At 44.0% G+C, this 17,290-nt stretch overlaps 2 protein-coding genes across 2 annotated transcripts in view; one reads left to right on the top strand and one right to left on the bottom strand.

Annotated features, from left to right (window-relative positions):
* LOC144602214 (oxysterols receptor LXR-alpha-like) overlaps positions 1–17,290 on the top strand; it is a 442,571-nt gene that overhangs the window by 116,712 nt on the left and 308,569 nt on the right. The gene's annotated exons all lie outside the window — the stretch shown is intronic.
* LOC144602053 (AP-2 complex subunit alpha-2-like) overlaps positions 1–17,290 on the bottom strand; it is an 81,518-nt gene that overhangs the window by 60,667 nt on the left and 3,561 nt on the right. Inside the window, exons 3-4 of the mRNA XM_078414735.1 lie at positions 6,078–6,220; positions 2,969–3,162 (exon numbers count right to left, since the gene is read on the bottom strand). Coding sequence (XP_078270861.1) covers positions 2,969–3,162; positions 6,078–6,220 — 337 coding nt within the window. The remainder of the gene's footprint in view (positions 1–2,968; positions 3,163–6,077; positions 6,221–17,290) is intronic.

Genomic DNA, 17,290 nt, shown 5'->3' with positions numbered 1-17,290 from the left:
GGTGCAGGAGGCAGCCCTGATGCAGCCATTGGTGTAGCAGAGAAGGAGTTGGGGGAGCCAACAAGGACCATCTCAGATGCTGTCTAAGAAGAAATATCTCTGCGGGTCTTGGAGACTACCATCAAAAAATTTCTCGTGGCAATGTTTCGATTGCTATTATTGTTTTGGACGGGTCAGATGGAGGTGACAGAGCTGATTCAGAGACGTTCAGTAAATCAGTCACAGTCATGTGATTCCACATTTCCTATGGATATTCTTGCAAACTCTCAATTGGATGATGATGTAATATAACAGTTGGTGGTGCCTAGAATGGGAGTGTAGCCATTCATTCTTTTGCTTGTCTCTGATAAAATACAAGAGTTCCTCCTAGCTCAAGACATCTCAACAACCTCTTCATCTCCTCTCATTCTCCAAGGCAAAGGTATAGCCATGGGCCACAGCTATGCCTGCCTTTTTGTTGGTTACATCAAACAGTCCTTGTTCCAGGTGTACAGTGGCCCTTTCCCCCAACTCTTTCCCTGCTACGACTGCATCGGAGCGACCTCATGCACCCTTGGAGAACTCATGTTCTTTATTAAGTTCTCCACCAATTTCCACCCTGCGCTCAAATTCTGTTATCAGAGTTTCTGTTATCAGATAACAGCAATAGATATCAGGCAACTGAATCGTCCTACCACAACCAGAGCGCAGTGCTGAACTACTATCTACCTCTTTGGTGACCCTCGGACTATCCTTGATCGGACTTTGCTGGCTTTACCTTGCACTAAACATTATTCCCTTATCATCTATCTATACACTGTAAATGGCTCGATTGTAATCATGTATTGTCTTTCTGCTGACTGGACAGCGCACAACAAAAGCTTTTCACTGTACCCCAGTACACGTGATAATAAACAAAACTGAACTGAATTCACCTGGGTACCTCTCTCCTCTTTCGTGATCTCCCTGTCTTCATCAATTACATCTATTACAAACCTAGCTATTCCTATAGGTTTCTGGACTTCACTTATTCCAACTTTGCCTCTTGCAAAGATGCTTTCCCCTACTCTCAATTCTTCCATCACAGCCGCATCTGCTCCCAAGATGAGGTTTTCCATCCTCGGACACCCGCGATGTCCTCATTGTTTACATGATGTGGGTTACCCTCTTCTGTCATAGACGGAGGCCTCTCACGTCTCCTCTGTGTCCCGTAGTTCCGAACTCGCTCCCCCTCCCCCCAGACGTAACAAGCGCAGAGTTTCCCTGGTCCTCACCTTTCACCCCTCCAGCGTTCACATCCAACAATCAGCCTCCGACATTTCCGTCACATCCAAACTGATCACTAATGGCATCTTCCCATCTTCACCAGTTTCTGCCTTCTGCAGAGAACACCCCCTCCACAACTCCTTGGTTCACTCTTCCCTTCCCACCACAACCACCCCCTCCTCAGGTACTTACTCCTGCAACTGCAGGAGGTTCAACAGCTATCTTTATACCTCTTTCCTCAACTCCATCAGGGACCCAACAGTTCTTTCAGGTGAGACAGAGGTTCACTTGCACCTCCTCTAATTTCATTTACTGCATCCAATGTTCCCGATGTGAGCTCCTGTAAATCGGCAAGACAGAGTGTAGACATGGCGACCGTTTTGCTGAACACTTATGCTCAGTTCGCCAGGGCATACAGGATCTCCCGGTTGCTCCCCTTCCCATTCCCATACTGATCTTTCGGTCCTAGGCCTCCTCCATTGCCAGAGTGAGGCCACATGTAAATTGGAGGAACAACATCTGATATTTTGCTTGGGTGCCTTACAACCCAGCGGTATGAACGTTGAATTCTCTATTTTTAAGTAACTTCGACTAACACTCCCCTCCCCTCTCTCCTCCACCCTCCTTGCCCCTCTTTCTCCACCCTAGTCATTCAATCAGTTCCACAGCTCACATAATGTATCCCTCCTGAGATCACACCTTCCCTAACCAACAATTGGCCTACCAGGGAACCACCCTGCCTGACGTCATGGGTTGCTGGCCCTGATTTGTCCTGGTCTTTTCTCACCTCCAGTTCTTTCCCACCCCTCACCCTCACTTTCAGTATGGGGAAGGGTGCCGACCCAAAACATCACTATCCTTTTTCTACAGAGATGCTGCCTGACCCGCCGAGTTAGTTCAGCACTTTGTGTCTATCTTTGTTCCTTCCTATTCCATGGAAATATATAACATGGGAAACAGTCCCCTGGCTCATTGAGCTTATACCGATCATACATCCTGCATTAATCCCATTTATTCATAACTCTTACTCTTAAATACTTAATCATTTCCTTTAATGCTTTAGGCCATTTTAGCCATTAGTAAAATGGCAATCATACTTCTATGGAATTGATATCACAGTTTATGCCAGACCAAGTACAAACAGCCAATTTCCTCACTTTAAGAACATTAGAGGTTGAGTTTTCTAATGACAATTTGGTAGTCACCATTTATTTAATTAAAACTTAATTCATAATCCATAATGGGGTTTGAACTGGAACATCCAGATCATTTATTGAGCCCCCTGGATTAGGAACAACAAAGAAATGTAGATGCAAGGAATCTGAAGTATAAAAGGAGAAATAAAAAGGTCTTCAACCTAAAATATTTACTATATTTCTCTCTCCACAGATACTTCCTAACCCACTGACATTCTCTTTCAATTTCAGATATCCAGTATTTGTTTTTTTTAACTTCAATTTACTGTGGAATTGTAGGTCAGCAAATACCAGGACTTTCAAAGAAAGTCAAGGAATCAGAGGCAGGCAGGAATTAACCAAAGATAAACACTGATGTTTGGATTACCTGCTAAGCACAGTTTATGTTCGCCCTGGTTGCCCCTCGGAAATATTAGGGCCATCGTGCTCATGTGTCAATATGTTGTGATAGCACCGTTGGAAACTATTACATAAAACAAATCACCTCATCTTTTAAATATGCATTTATTTGTCCTGATAACACTTACCCAGCAACAAGTATTTTTGGAATCTCGCTAACAAAAGCTTCTGCCATCTCCTGACTTCCAACATTGGCAATGCAATGCAGGGCCAGACCCATGAAGACATTGTTGTGGCTGGCTAGGTCATTCTTCAGAGCATTGTTTATTAAACGCATCAGCTCACTGTTTGAATTCATTAAGACCGAGATGAAAAGATAACCCTGCAAATATAGTTAAAAGAGATAATAAATGTAAAACTTGTAAAACTTGTATTATAGCATGTGGCACTCACACAAACATCACCTGATGCTCACCTCCAACATTGGCTCTGAGCCACAATCTACACTATATTTCACGCAGATGTAGAATGGGAAATACTGTCTCAGGTAGCAAACTCATCACAGAATGGTGACGTTTGTTACTCAGATTTAACAAAAGATACACTTTATTCCCCCACCTTCCTGCAATCAATTTGATGTACACACTACCATATCCCAGGTAAAAACCCCAAAGTGAATGGGGTGATCAATCAAATCAAATCAAATCAAATCAAATTGCTTTTATTGTCATTCAAAAATAGATTTGTATGAAATTGTCGTTACCATGCAGTCATAAACAATAAACAATAAAGAGCACAAGACACACAATTACAGTTGTGCTAACTGATTTCCTGCTAAATTTCAAAATCGCTTTCACTTTTAGTTTAATCTCACTAAATTAATCTTGTTTTTTCCCCAAAAAATAAACTTTATTCAGAACGGTCTGGGGGTCCATGTCTGGAGTTTGGAGCTCGAGGTGGTCTTGCTCCTCCTGGTCTCATTTTCTGCTGGGATTTTGGTGGTGGTAGGGGGTGTCTCAACATTTCTAGGGCTGTTGTTGGCCACTGGCCCTCTTATGATCTGTGCATAGATTCTGGCTCAGTTAGGGCTGGCCCTGTAGAGGTGGCTGCTTCCCCACTCAGGTTGCATCACTTGCATTCCTTGGTATGTTGGCCTTCCTGCTTGCAGTTCTTGCAGCTGACTGCACTGCTTTGGGCCTGCACATATCTGGGCTGGGCTGTCTTGTCTCCGCCATCAACCCTTGGTCCCCTCAGATTGGGTGTGGATTATGGCTCCTTTGTCATCCACCCTCAGTTTGACTTTGACCTTGTTGGTCCTGATCCCGAACAAATTGTTTATGTCAACACAGCTTCCTGCTCATTAAAACAATGAGCCGGGAAGGTCAGGACATCCACGACTGGCACATGTGAGTTAAACATGTGCACTGTGAATCTTGTTTAATTTTTTCCCCCCAAAATAATATTTAATCAGAATAACAAAAAATATATACAAAAGAAGAACATTGCAAAAACTCTTCCAACATTCTCAGCGACAATACATACATTCATTAGCGTCATATTTGGTTGTGTTCACAAAACTATCGTTATACCAGGCACCCTTGGCACTCATGTGACCCCTTGGGGTAATATCCTTTCCCTTGTTTCAGAAGCGTCTCCACCAGACCCGGCCCCTGCTCATCCCTGAAGACCGGGATAAGAGAGGAGGTGGAGGTTGTTGGCAACGGAGGCGAACGCTGGACAAAAGGCCCAGTGAGAAGATCCGCGAGGTCTTACCTTCTGCGCTCTCAAGGTCAGCTGTGGGAGGTGCCTCCGGGGATTAAAGGCTGAAGAGGGTCGAGCATGGAAAGGGACGATGGTTCACAGGACAACCAGAATGCAGGCAATGGCTGCAACAGGCCTTTGTGGCTAGCTTTGAGGGAGATTGCTAGAGGTGATGAGATTGGAAACAGTCTGGGAGATGATGGTCTGGTATTTGTCTGTGGAGTCAAAGAGGTGTTTGAGACCTGGTGCCTGGCCTTGGTTGGCGCATGGCCTGAAGAAGGGTTCCAACCCAAAACGTCACCTATCCATGTTCTCCAGAGATGCTGCCTGACCCGCTGAGATACTCCAGCACTTTGTGTTTCAGCACAGTAAAGGTCAGCCTGCCAGACTACTATGGCACCTCTCTTGTTAGTGGGTTTAATAACAATGCTGGGAGTGTTGCTGAGTGCGCAGAGAGGGATGAGATTGGAGTGGAGAAGTCAAGACAGTTGATGTCACACCAGCAGTTGAAAGTAAAAAGGTCCAAAGAGAATTGAAAGCTAGGGGGAGTCCATGAGAAGGTGAAATGTCAGGAGAAGGAACCATCACTGGGAGGTGATGACTCTTTACCAGAAAAAAGGCATGGAGGTGGAGCAAAGCTCCATATCAAGGTGGGCTTGTAACTTATTGAGGTCTTGGCATAGGTGTACAAAGTTAAGGCCTCTGCTGAGGACTGACCATTCTGCATCAGAAAGAGGGTTGGGATGATAGCTTGGGTCAAAGCCAGCCTCAGAGGGGGGCAGAGGGGTGGAGGGCGGCTTGGGGGGATGGTGGTGGCTCAGAGAGGGGTGAGCAATGGATGGTGGTGTATTTATTATGCTCAATTCATGTTCCGCCATTTGGCCTTCTAAACCAATTTAGCCCTATACACGTGATATCCCGGCTAATGCGGGACAGTTGGCAACCCTATCGATGGTCGTCATGGACTCGATGGGCCGAAGGGTCTATTTTCATGCTGTACCTCAAAATTAAACTAAACTAATACTAAACTATACCCCTCATAACACTGTACGCCTCAATCAGATGCCCTTTTAGCCTTCTCTGGTCCAAAGAAAATGAACTCAGCTATCTAGACTCCTTTCATCTTCCCCTGTGCAGTAAAGTTCTTCCCACGGGGTGCTAACCAGAACTGTAGACAGTCCTCCAGCTGCAGCTGAACTATTGATTTATACAGTTGTACCATATGTCTGTTCTTGATCAAGTAGATAAGATAAATTGGCTGGACTAGGTTGGTGAATATCCATTTCAAGCAATAAACAAGTCACTATTCATTCGGCCCTGATGTCAGCAAGCAACTGGGGAAAATGTGGTTATCATGCTCATACCACACATCTATTTGAACTTTACACAGTAAAAATTGTTTTCAAAATCCTCTTATTTTTGTGAACGTCACGGACAGTGATTCTGTTAGTAATAACACTGTCATTTAGATTCAAGAATCAAAACAAAATTTCCCTTGTTAAATATCACCAAGATGGTAACTACTGCCCTACTTACAATTTGTTTCTCTGTGTATTTATTGGAACTAAGCAGATTGATTGCCTCCATGTGACCAAAGTCAACGTCGTGGCCAAGGAGGAAGATGAAAAGTAGTTTGCAAATGTATTTTTTCTTACTGTAGCCATCCAAAGCCTTGTCACCTGCAAATCAAAGCAAGCAACATTTAATAAATATATGCTTAGGCATATTCCCCTTCCATATCAAAGGCTACATGAAAATCATAGTAGGTATACCTATGACAAGAACAAATCAATATTTTTTCACAATCTGTTGAAAGGGGATTATGTGCATTATTTTAGAGGACTGGAGTGCCAAGATTTCCAAAATTCTTATGCAGAACTGTAACTTCCATTACGATGTTAGCACTAAGCACTTCTAAGTACGTCAATTAAACTCAATCTCATTCCACACCAAACTAACAATTGTTTGTATTCCTTCAACGATAGTTCAAGCCAAATTATATATAGAAAGCATATGAAGAATGTGGAGGGAAATAGACAGACGATGTTTTTTAGACCTGAAGAAATGTCCCATCCCGAAACCTCATTTGTCCATTTCCCTCCACAGATGCTGCCTGACCCGCTGAGTTTCTCTAGCATTAGTTTAGTTTATTATTGTCACGTGTACCGAGGTACAATGAAAAGCTTTTTTGTTTCATGCTTTTCAATCAGCGAAATGACTGTACATGATTACATCAAGCCTGCAAAGCGTACAGATACAGGATAAAGGGAATATTGTTTAGTGCAAGATAAAGTCCAGTAAAATCCGATTAAAAATAGTCAAAGGGTCTCCAACGGGGTATATGGTAGGTCTGGATCGATCTCTAGTTGGTGACAGGATGGTTTAGTTGCCCGACAATAGCTGGGAGGAAACTGTTTCTGAAATGGAGGTATGCATCTTCACACTTCTGTACATTTGGCCTGATGGGAGAGGGGAGAAGAGGGAGTACCAGGGTGCAACGCGTCCTTGATTATGCTGGTGGCCTTGCCAAGGCAGCGTGGTGTAGATGTAGTCAATGGAAAGGAGGTTGGTTTATGTGATAGTCTGGGCTACATCCACAGCTTTCTCCAATTTCTTGCTGTCTTGGATTGAGCTGTTCCAATGGTGTTGAAAACAGAGCTCTAGTCTATGAATAGAAGTTTGGCATAGGAGTCTCCTTATTCAGACGTTCCAGGGATGAGTGTAGGGCCAGTGAGATGGTATCCACCATGGACATTGTGGCAGTAGGAAAACTTCCGTGGATCATGGTTGCGTGGTAGGTTGGATTTGTTTGGTATGATGTGCTTTGTTTATTGCTTAAGATTCCAGTATCTGCAGTTTCTTTGACTATTTGTGGAGTGATCTATGCATGATGATTAATAAGGTACAAATAAAGACCACAAGCAAGGAATCTAGTTTACACAGCAAGTCCCATAACCTCGGGTGGAAATAATGTGAAGATCCTTTACGTGAAGTGGAAAAGGTGAAATAGCAATAAAAACTGCAAGAGGAACTCAGCGAGTCAATCAGATCCTGAAGCCAAAGGGATGGCATCAACGTTTCAGGTCAAGACCCTGCATCAGGACTGATAGTGCAGATGGGAGATAGCCAGTATTAGAAGATTGGAAGGGATGAGACAGGGGCTAGCAGATTAAATCAGGTGAAGCGGGGGATGATAAGCAGATGGAGCAAGACGAAGAAGGAGCTTGGGGTAAGTTTACTGACAGAGGCTGGTTGGTGATAGATGGTGACAGGTAGGGAAAGTGGATTCAGGCAGATGTTGAACCAAAAGGGAAGGTGAGAGGAAAGGGAATGGAGAGGCAGAGGCTGGAAGCTGATAAGTCGAATCAGACAAGAGAGCAATAATGGGCAGAATATACTAGATGGGGGTAACTGTGTGGGTGATGAGCCCATGGAACCAGCTGAGGGTGATAGGGTCAGAAATGAACAAAAAACAGCTAAGTAAAGGGAGCAAACCTAGGTGGTCCAGTGGATTGGAAAACAGTGTTCATACCAATGATTGGCAAGCTGGGACACAAGGGATTCCAGATGCTGGAGTCTGGAGCAATAAACAATCTGCTGGAGGAACTCAACGTGTTGAGCAGCTGGTTGGTGTTGAGGAAGGAGGTATAAGTAGGAACATTTCCTGCAGTTGCATGGGGAAAGTTTCAGGGGATGGGGTGGTTTGGGTGGGAAGGGATGAGTGAACCAGGGAGTTGCGGATGCAACGGTCTCCCCCTCCCCTGGAACTTTCCCTTGCAACCACAGGTGATGCAACACCTGTCCTTATACCTCCTCCCTCGACTCCATCCAGGGACCCCGACAGTCCTTTAAGGTGAGGCAGAGGGTCAGTTGCAACTCATTCAACTTCATCTACTGTATCCGTTGTTGGGCTCCTAAATATCGACGAGACCAAGCACAGACTCAGCAATCTTTTGGCTGAACACAGTTCCACTGTTCGCATTCCTGTATTTCTTATCACCTCTTCCCCAGTCAACAATGGGCAGTTATGGGCCATACCCATCATTGGTCATCTGTTGCTGGCCCTGATTTGTTGTGGTCTTTTTCTACCTCTAGTTTCCCCCCTCCAACCCTCCCCTCTACTTTCAGTCTGAAGATGGGTTCCGACCCAAAACGTCACCCATCCTTTTTCTCCAGAGATTCTGCCTGATCTGCTGAATTACTCCAGCACTTTGTGCTTATCCTGGGTATAAACCAGCATCTGCAGTTCCTTCCTACACTTGGTGTCGTTGATTTAGAGAAGGCTACATCAAGAGCACTGAGTGCAAAAGACTAGGTTTGGGGAGGTGTACAGGAATGTCTGCCTTACTGGAAAGGCTGTTGTAGTCCCTGGAGAATAGTGAAAGGGATGGTATCAGGAAAGGTGCTGCACCTTCTACGGTTGCAGGCAAAAGTACCAGGGGATGGGGAGGAATGAGTGGACCAGGGAGTTATAGGATAGACCCTGTGAGATACAGAAAGGGGTGGAATGATGGTAGGGTCCTGTTGCAGTTGGTGGATATGGAAAAGGATAATCTGCTGTATGCAGACACCAGTGGGGTGAAAGGAGAGGATTAGAGGAACCTTCGTCTCTGTTCTAACTAAGGAAGGGAGTGTTGAGAACCAACATCTGAGAAATGGAGGAAATGCTGCTCAGGCTGTATCAACTATGTCAGAAGGGAATCTACATTTGAGATGTTCTGGAATAGAAAGTCTCATCTTGAGAACTGATCTGGCGGAAACAGTTAAGCTGAAAGGGATAGCGGGAGAGTTTACTTGAAAGTGGAATCCTGTTTTCTGATCAAGGGTTCAATCCATGATTGCCAGTTTCTGATATTAAAGATTTCTCAATGCAGTGAAGAAGTGATCTACTGCCCATACAGATATCCACTGCTTTCTGGGATAAACCAACCAGATACAGTTTACAGATCAAGAACAGCAAAAACAAAACATGAAATTAATATTTCGCAATAAATCTAGATACAAAGACAATACTGTATGAGGGTAATGTTGAGTCAAAAAAAGGTATAATTCCAGAGTCCTGCTGGACAGCAAATGGCATATCAATATTTAAGAAGGTAGCTAAACATGGTCAGGGTACCAAATTGTCTGTTGGAAAAACCCTGTGAAAGCAGAAGATGAATAGCATCAGAATTCAAAATTACACTAATGAATAGTGATGCCATACAGAAATTCTTTGTGTGATCAACATTGTGTTTGTGATCAAAGTTGCATGCAATTTATTTAATTACCTCAAGGTCTTCCTTCATTAAGTGCCACACAATCGACTACAAAGGTTAGTTCAAATGGGGTGTTCCTGCAATATATATTCTATTTACATGATTCTACTTTGTTTCTGGCATATGCGCAATCTGCAATTCGGGCATAAATTGCACCCAAAACATTAGTAGTTTTAAGTGTCCTTTCCCTTGTATATCTGCACAAACTCATTTGCCTATAACTGAATGTCAAATCTATATTGAACCACTAAACAGGATGGAGCTCGTTTACACTTTTAAAAAATGTACTCTTTGACATGATTCAATGGCATGCTGATACAATTTGAATAGTGCATACATTTTAACAGTTTCCATCCATCATTGATCAATAATCTACTTAAAAATAATCAAATAATTTTAATAAAATACCAATTCATTTGCTATTATATCCTTGCTAAATTAAGTACGCATTCTTTATAAATAGGCCCATTAATATCCTTGCAAATAAAAACGGTTTAATTTTGAGACGTTCCTTAAAGGCCTCAAAAAAAGTTCAATTAGTATGGAACAGGTCAGGCAGCATCTCAGGAGAGAAGGAATGGGCGACGTTCTAGTATGGAACACCTCATCTTGGGCGCAGATGCGGCATAGATGGAGGAATTGGGAGTAGGAGATAGAGTCTTTGCAGGAATCAGGGTGGGAAGAAGTGTAGTTGAGATAGTTGTGGGAGTCAGTGGGTTTGTAATAGATGTCAGTCAATAGTCTATTTCTTGTGATGGAGACTGGGAGATCAAGAAAGGGGAGGGAGGTGTCGGAGATGGTCCTAGTAAATCTGAGTGCAGGATGAAAATTGGTGGTGAAGTTGATAAAGTCCATGAGTTCTGCATGGGTGCAGGAGGTAGCATCGATGCAGTCATCAATGTAATGGAAATAGAGTTCGGGGATAGGGCCAACGTACGCCTGGAACAGGGATTGTTCAACGGACCCTACAAAGAGGCAGGCATAGCTGAGGCCCATGAGGGTGCCCATGGCTACGCCTTGGACTTGGAGGAACTGGGAGGAGTCAATGGAGAAGTTGTTGAGGGTGAGGACCAGCTCTGCTAGGCGGAGTAGAGTGTTAGTGGAGCGAAATTGGATGATTTTGCGATCGAGAAGAAACTGAGGGCTTTAAGGCCTTCCTGATGGGGGATGGAGGTGTAGAGTGACTGAACGTTCATAGTAAAGATGAGTGAGTAAGGGTTCGGAAAGCGGAAGTCATTAAAGAGACAAAGGGCATGTGAGGTATCTTGGACATAGGTCGGGAGAGATTGGACCAGGGGGGATAGGATGGAGTCGAGGTATGTGGATATCATTTCCGTGGGACAGGAGCAGGCAGAAACATGGGTCTGCCAGGGCAGTTGTGTTTTTGGATTTTGGGGAGAAGGTAAAACCGGGCTGTGCAGTGCTGGGAAACGATAAGGTTGGAGGCTGTGGAAGGCAGACAGCCAGAAGTGATGAAATCAGTAATAGAGTGTGAGATTAAGGCCTGGTGCTCATCTGTGGGATCATGGTCCAAGGATAAATAGGAGGAGGTGTCTGAGAGTTGTCGCCTGGCCTCAGCCCGGTAGAGGTCAGTGCGCCAGACTACCACGGCACCTCCCTTGTCAGCGGGTTTGATTATAATGTCGGGGTTGCTGCAGAGTGAGTGGAGGGCTGTACGTTCAGAGGGGGTGAGGGTGGAGTTAGTAAATGGAGTGGAAACTTTGACACCATTGATGTCACGCCGGCAGTTAGAAATAAAGAGGTCTAGAGAGGGTAGAAGGCCGTTCTGGGGAGTACAAGAGGAGGGGGACCGGTGGAGATGGGAGAAGGGGTCATCACTGGGTGGTGAGGACCTCTTTCCAAAGAACTGCAGATGCTGGTTTAAATCAAAGGTAGACACAAACTGCTGGAGTCTCTCAGCGGGACAGGCAGCATCTCTGGAGAGAAGGAATGGGTGACTCCTGAAGGGTCTCGACCTGAAATGTCACCCATTCCTTCTCTCCAGAGATGCTGCCTCCCGCTGAGTTACTCCAGCAGTTTGATCATAGGTTTAGAGGGAAACTGATGATGTTGAACACCAAGCTATAGTCGATGAACAATAGTCTGACCTTTGTTTTCTTATTGTCTAAGTGGTTGAGTGCAGAGTGGAGTTCAACAAGATTAGTTTGAAGAAGTCACTTCCAAATTTCCACCAGTACATCTGCGCTTCCACCAGTACTTTCAGGAAGGCCCCTACACCTTCTGTTGAGACTGGTGGCACAGCGGTAGAGTTGCTGCCTCACAGCGCCAGAGACCCGGGTTCGAACCCGGGTGTTGTCTGTGCGGAGTTTGTACGTTCTCCCTGTGACCGTGTGGGTTTTCCCCGGGTGCTCCAGTTTCCTCCCATACTCTAAAGACGTACAGGATTATAAGTTAATTGGCTTCGGTAAAAATTGTAAATTGTTCCTGGTGTGTGGTGGGATAGTGCTATTTTAAGGGATGATCGCTGGTCCTAGCTGTATCTCTAAACCAAACTAAACCAGCTTTGAGTAGGCGTGAAATCCATAGTCAACACCAGAGAGGGGAGTTTCGAAACAGACTTACTGGGCTTTACATGTTAAGGGTCACTAGGGGGAATGGTAAGGAGAGGGGGCTTCAGACCAGGAGCCTGACTGTGCCTACTAGCTGCACCATTCAAGTCAAGTCAAGTCAAGTTTATTTGTCACATACACATACACGATGTGCAGTGAAATGAAAGTGGCAATGCCTGCGGATTGTGCACAAAAAAGAATTACAGTTACAGCATATAAATAAAGTTAATAAGTTACTATAGTGTAGACAAAAATTTAGTCTCTGGAGTTATAAAAGTTGACAGTCCTGAGGGCCTGTGGGAAGAAACTCCGTCTCATCCTCTCCTTTTCACAGCGTGACAGCGGAGGCGTTTGCCTGATTCCAGTTGTAATCGAGTGCACAGGCAGAGGCTGGGATGATCTATCTCTACATTGTGTTCCAGAGCTGCTGGGGGGCTCGATGGAGGGCTAGGTCTCTATGTTCACAAAGAACGTATGTAGGATTGGACAGGCTAGATGCAGGAAAAATGTTCCCCATGTTGGGGGAGTCCAGAACCAGGGATTACAGTTTAAGAATAAGGGGTAGGCCATTTGGGACTGAGAGAAGGAATGTTTTCACCCGGAATGTTGTGAATCTGTGGAATTCTCTGCCTCAGATGGCAGTGGAGGTCAATTCATTGGATGTTTTCAAGAGTGAGTTAGATTCAGCTCTTCGGGCTAAAGGAATCAAGGGATATGGGGGAAAAAGCAGGAATGGGGTACTGATTTTAGATGATCAGTCATGATCATATTGAGTGGCTGTGCTGGCTCGAAGGGCCGAATGGCCTACTCCTGCACCAAATGGCCTACTCCTGCATGGGGAACATTTTTCCTGTGGCAGTTTGTGTTTCTTCAGTTGCCGCAGGAAGTACATCCTCTGTTGGGCCTTTTTGACTGTGGAGTCAATGGTGGCCCCCCATTTAAGGTCCCTGAAGATGATGGTTCCAAGGAACTTAAATGACTCCACATATGTGACTATGGTGTTGTTGATGGTGAGTGGGGGGAGGGGAGGAGGATCTCTTCGAAAGTCTACAATTAGTTCCACTGTCTTGAGAGTATTGAGCTCCAGGTTGTTGCGATGGCACCAGGACGCCAGCTGTGTCACTTCCCATCTGTAGGCAGATTCCTCCCCATCCTGGATCAGTCCAATCAGGGTAGTGTCATCCACAAACTTGAGGAGCTTGACAGAGGAGTCTGTGGAGGTGCAGTCGTTGGTGTAGACTGTTAGTGAGCACTAAGATCAAATTGAAATTATTGATATAATTGATCGATTAGTTCACTTTGGATCAAGGTATTTTAAGAGAGAAGTGTCTATTCCAGGATATCATACCAATATTTTCTGTGACCTTCTTGTTTCAATTAGCTTGAGCCCAACAATTATGAGGTAATGATTCAGAGTTAAATCCGTCAGTTCAATCTTTATTTTTCAATGAATAAAACATAGGTTAATTGTACAAAATTGGTCATAGTGATATTTTTATTTAATTTAATGAACAAAAACATTGTTTACACTTATTATTTTAACAGAGGAAAATTAAACAAGGCCAGTATCCTATAAAAAATTACAAAAACTTGCCATCTGTTTAGACACAACCTCACTTAGCTGTTGGTCTGGGTTGGCTCCAAATCAGCAACTTCCTTCCAACTGCAATAATAAGCAAATCTGAGCACAGAAACATACAATCATAGAAAATAGGTGCTGGAGGAGGCCATTTGGCCCTTCGAGCCAGCACCGCCATTCATTGCGATCATGGCTGATCATCCACAATCAGTAATCTGTGCCTGCCTTCTGCCCATATCCCTTGATTCCACCAGCCCCTAGAGCTCTATCTAACTGTCTTTTAAATTCATCCAGTGAATTTGCCTCCACTGCCTTTGTGGCAGAGAATTCCACAAATTCACAACTCTCTGGGTGAAAAAGTTTCTTCTCACCTCAGTTTTAAATGGCCTCCCCTTTATTCTTAGACTGTGTCCCCTGGTTCTGGACTCCCCCAACATTGGGAACATTTTTTCTGCATCTAGCTTGTCGAGTCCTTTTATGATTTTATACGTCTCCATAAGATCCCCTCTCATCCTTCTAAACTCCAGTGACTACAAGCCTAGTCTTTCCAATCTTTCCTCATATGACAGTCCCTCCATCCCTGGCAAGAGTGGTATATACTGTGACTTCTCGACTAAATGTAGTAACATTCCAACATTGGGTGTTATTGCAGCTATGGACATTAATACATGAAGGATTCATTGGTCTGATTAGAGAGAATGTGGTCACTCATCCCTTGACCACATTAACATCCATCCTCATGAACCTCTCTGGAAATGTTCTCGGTCATTGTAATTTAAAAGCTGTGCTGATGGGGTTGATATCTATTACATTGAGTTATTGACATTCCAATTATTTAATGAATAAAACCTTTGCCGTAACACATCCGAGAGATGATTCAACAGGTTCAAACGTCATAGGACCATCACCATATCTGCAAATGTGGAAATCTCTAAAATTAAGTCCCTAAAATTCAGCAGACACGCTTGGTTGAACAAACAAATATTGTGATCACGTTTTTAAAAGAAATTTCAAGGATGATATTTTAGATATATTTTGAAAGATTATCAGATTGGTCAGCAAGAAGCAATTTAGGACCCAAATGATGGTTCTAACAATCATGTTTGAATAGTGCCATTGAATATTTAATGACTAAGCATATGGGCTCTGAGCTTTGTGACTATGAAAATACATGAGTCTATGAGCTGCACTAGCAAATCTCACAGCAAGGATATAGGTCCCCCTGTGTTCAGATGGAACTCTTCCCTCTTTCAGAGGTCATTGCTGCCCCAATAGAGATCTCAATGATGCAAGTAGCTGAAGCCCCCCCAGCTGCACCAAGTCTGCAGCAAAGCATCAATTTCCCTTCCTCCTGTTGCTATCCTTCAAACATTTTGGTGCTTCTGTGATGACGATTTGAAATGCAAGGATGCATGCACATTAACTGGGACAAATATATCACTTGCTGATTATATAAATAATCTGACATAGTAAATACCCACATGGCAAGTATCTCTTTCCATGAACCAGACTTCCAGATGGTGACAACACCATCAGCTCCATGCTCTTGTATTAAATTACTTTAATGAATATCAAATCCACATATAAAGGGGCAAACAATAAGATGTAAAAACAACACTTTCTATCCAAATAGATTAAATCTTATACTGAAGCCCAGTGGATGAATGCTGATCTCCAAAACAGCAACATCTAACCTCAATTAGTGCATGGGATCGCTGAGGCTATTCTGCACTGCCAATCAATGGATTAAATAGTTTTTGAGGACAGTTTAATTACAGCGTTCAAAAGGGAGTTGATTATGGTTGATCTGCCGAAAACATCATCTCTGCATTCCCAACTACCAGATGCTCTTGGAGCTGCAACTGTTCAGACAAAAAGTGTTTCATCAAGCTGCTTACTTGCGTCTTTTTGATGATGGAAAGGCATCAAGCATTATCAAGCAAGTCATTCAGTGCAGGAAACTCAACACCTGACCTGCTCATTTAGACAATCTATTTGTGGCTACTTAACATTGAGTGTTCTGGTCAATGGTGACCTACTGCAGGATGATCCAATGCCACCGAATATCAAGGAAAATTGATACTGCTCTTTCTTCTAGAAGGGGGTCATTGTCTGGCACAAATACTACTTGTCACTTACGTCTGAATATTGTTGAGGTCTTGCTGCATACCATTTTTGACTATTCTATATTCCAAGGAGTTGAAAATCGAATTGAACACTGCAACTATCACCTGACATCCCCACCTCTAGCCTCATGATGGAAGAAAGGTAACTGATGAAGTAAGTATCCATGGTCAGGCCTACGTCTGCCCTGAGGAACTCGTACACTATGTGAAGGTGCTGCGATGACTGATCCCTAACAACCATAAACAGCTTTCATTGTGCTGGCTATGACACCAATCATTGGTGAGCTACCACTTGATCACGCTGGTCAGTTTTACCAAGGCACCTTAATAACAGACAGTGAAATCCTGCCTTGACGTTAAGGCCAATGACACAGTGGGCGACACAGTGGCGCAGCAGTAGAGTTACTGCCTTACAGCTCCAGAAACCCAGTTCAATCCTGACTACAGGTGCTATACACAAAATGCTGGGGTAACTCAGCGGTTACTCCATTCACTGGAGTTTAGAAGGATGATAGGGGATCTTATAGAAACATATCAAATTATAAAAGGACTGGACAAGCTAGATGCAGGAAGAATGTTCCCAATGTTGGGCGAGTCCAGAACCAGGGGCCTTAGTCTTAGAAGAAAGGGGAGGCCATTTAAAGCTGAGGTGAGAAAAAACTTTTTCACCCAGCGAGTTGTGAATTTGTGGAATTCTCTGCCACAGAGGGCAGTGGAGGCCAAATCACTGGATGGATTTAAGAGAGAGTTAGATAGAGCTCCAGGGGGTAGTGGAATCAAGGGATATGGGGAGAAGGCAGGCACGGGTTATTGATTGGGGACGATCAGCCATGATCACAATGAATGGCGGTGCTGACTCAAAGGGCCGAATGGCCTACTCCTGCACCAATTTTCTATGTTTCTATGTTAGGCAGCATCTCCGTAGAAAAGGAATTGGTGATGTTTTGAGTCAAGACTCTTCTTGTCTCGACCCGAAATGTCACCTATTCCTTTTCTCCAGAAATGCTGCCTGAACCGCTGAGTTACTCCAATATTTTGTGTCTATCTTTGGTGTAAACCAGCATCTGTAGTTTCTTCCTACACATTCTGACTACAGATGCTGTCTGTACGGAGTTTGTATGTTCCCTCTGAGACCAGGTGTGTTTTCTCCAGCTGCTCCAGTTTCTTCCCACATCCCAAAGACATGTAGTTTGTACGTTAAAGGGCTTCTGTAAAT

The sequence above is a fragment of the Rhinoraja longicauda genome, chromosome 18 (genome assembly GCF_053455715.1).
Source record: "Rhinoraja longicauda isolate Sanriku21f chromosome 18, sRhiLon1.1, whole genome shotgun sequence".
NCBI classification, from domain to species: domain Eukaryota; kingdom Metazoa; phylum Chordata; class Chondrichthyes; order Rajiformes; family Arhynchobatidae; genus Rhinoraja; species Rhinoraja longicauda.
Note: the sequence above shows the minus strand (reverse complement) of the source record. Positions and strands in the feature narration are given on the sequence as shown.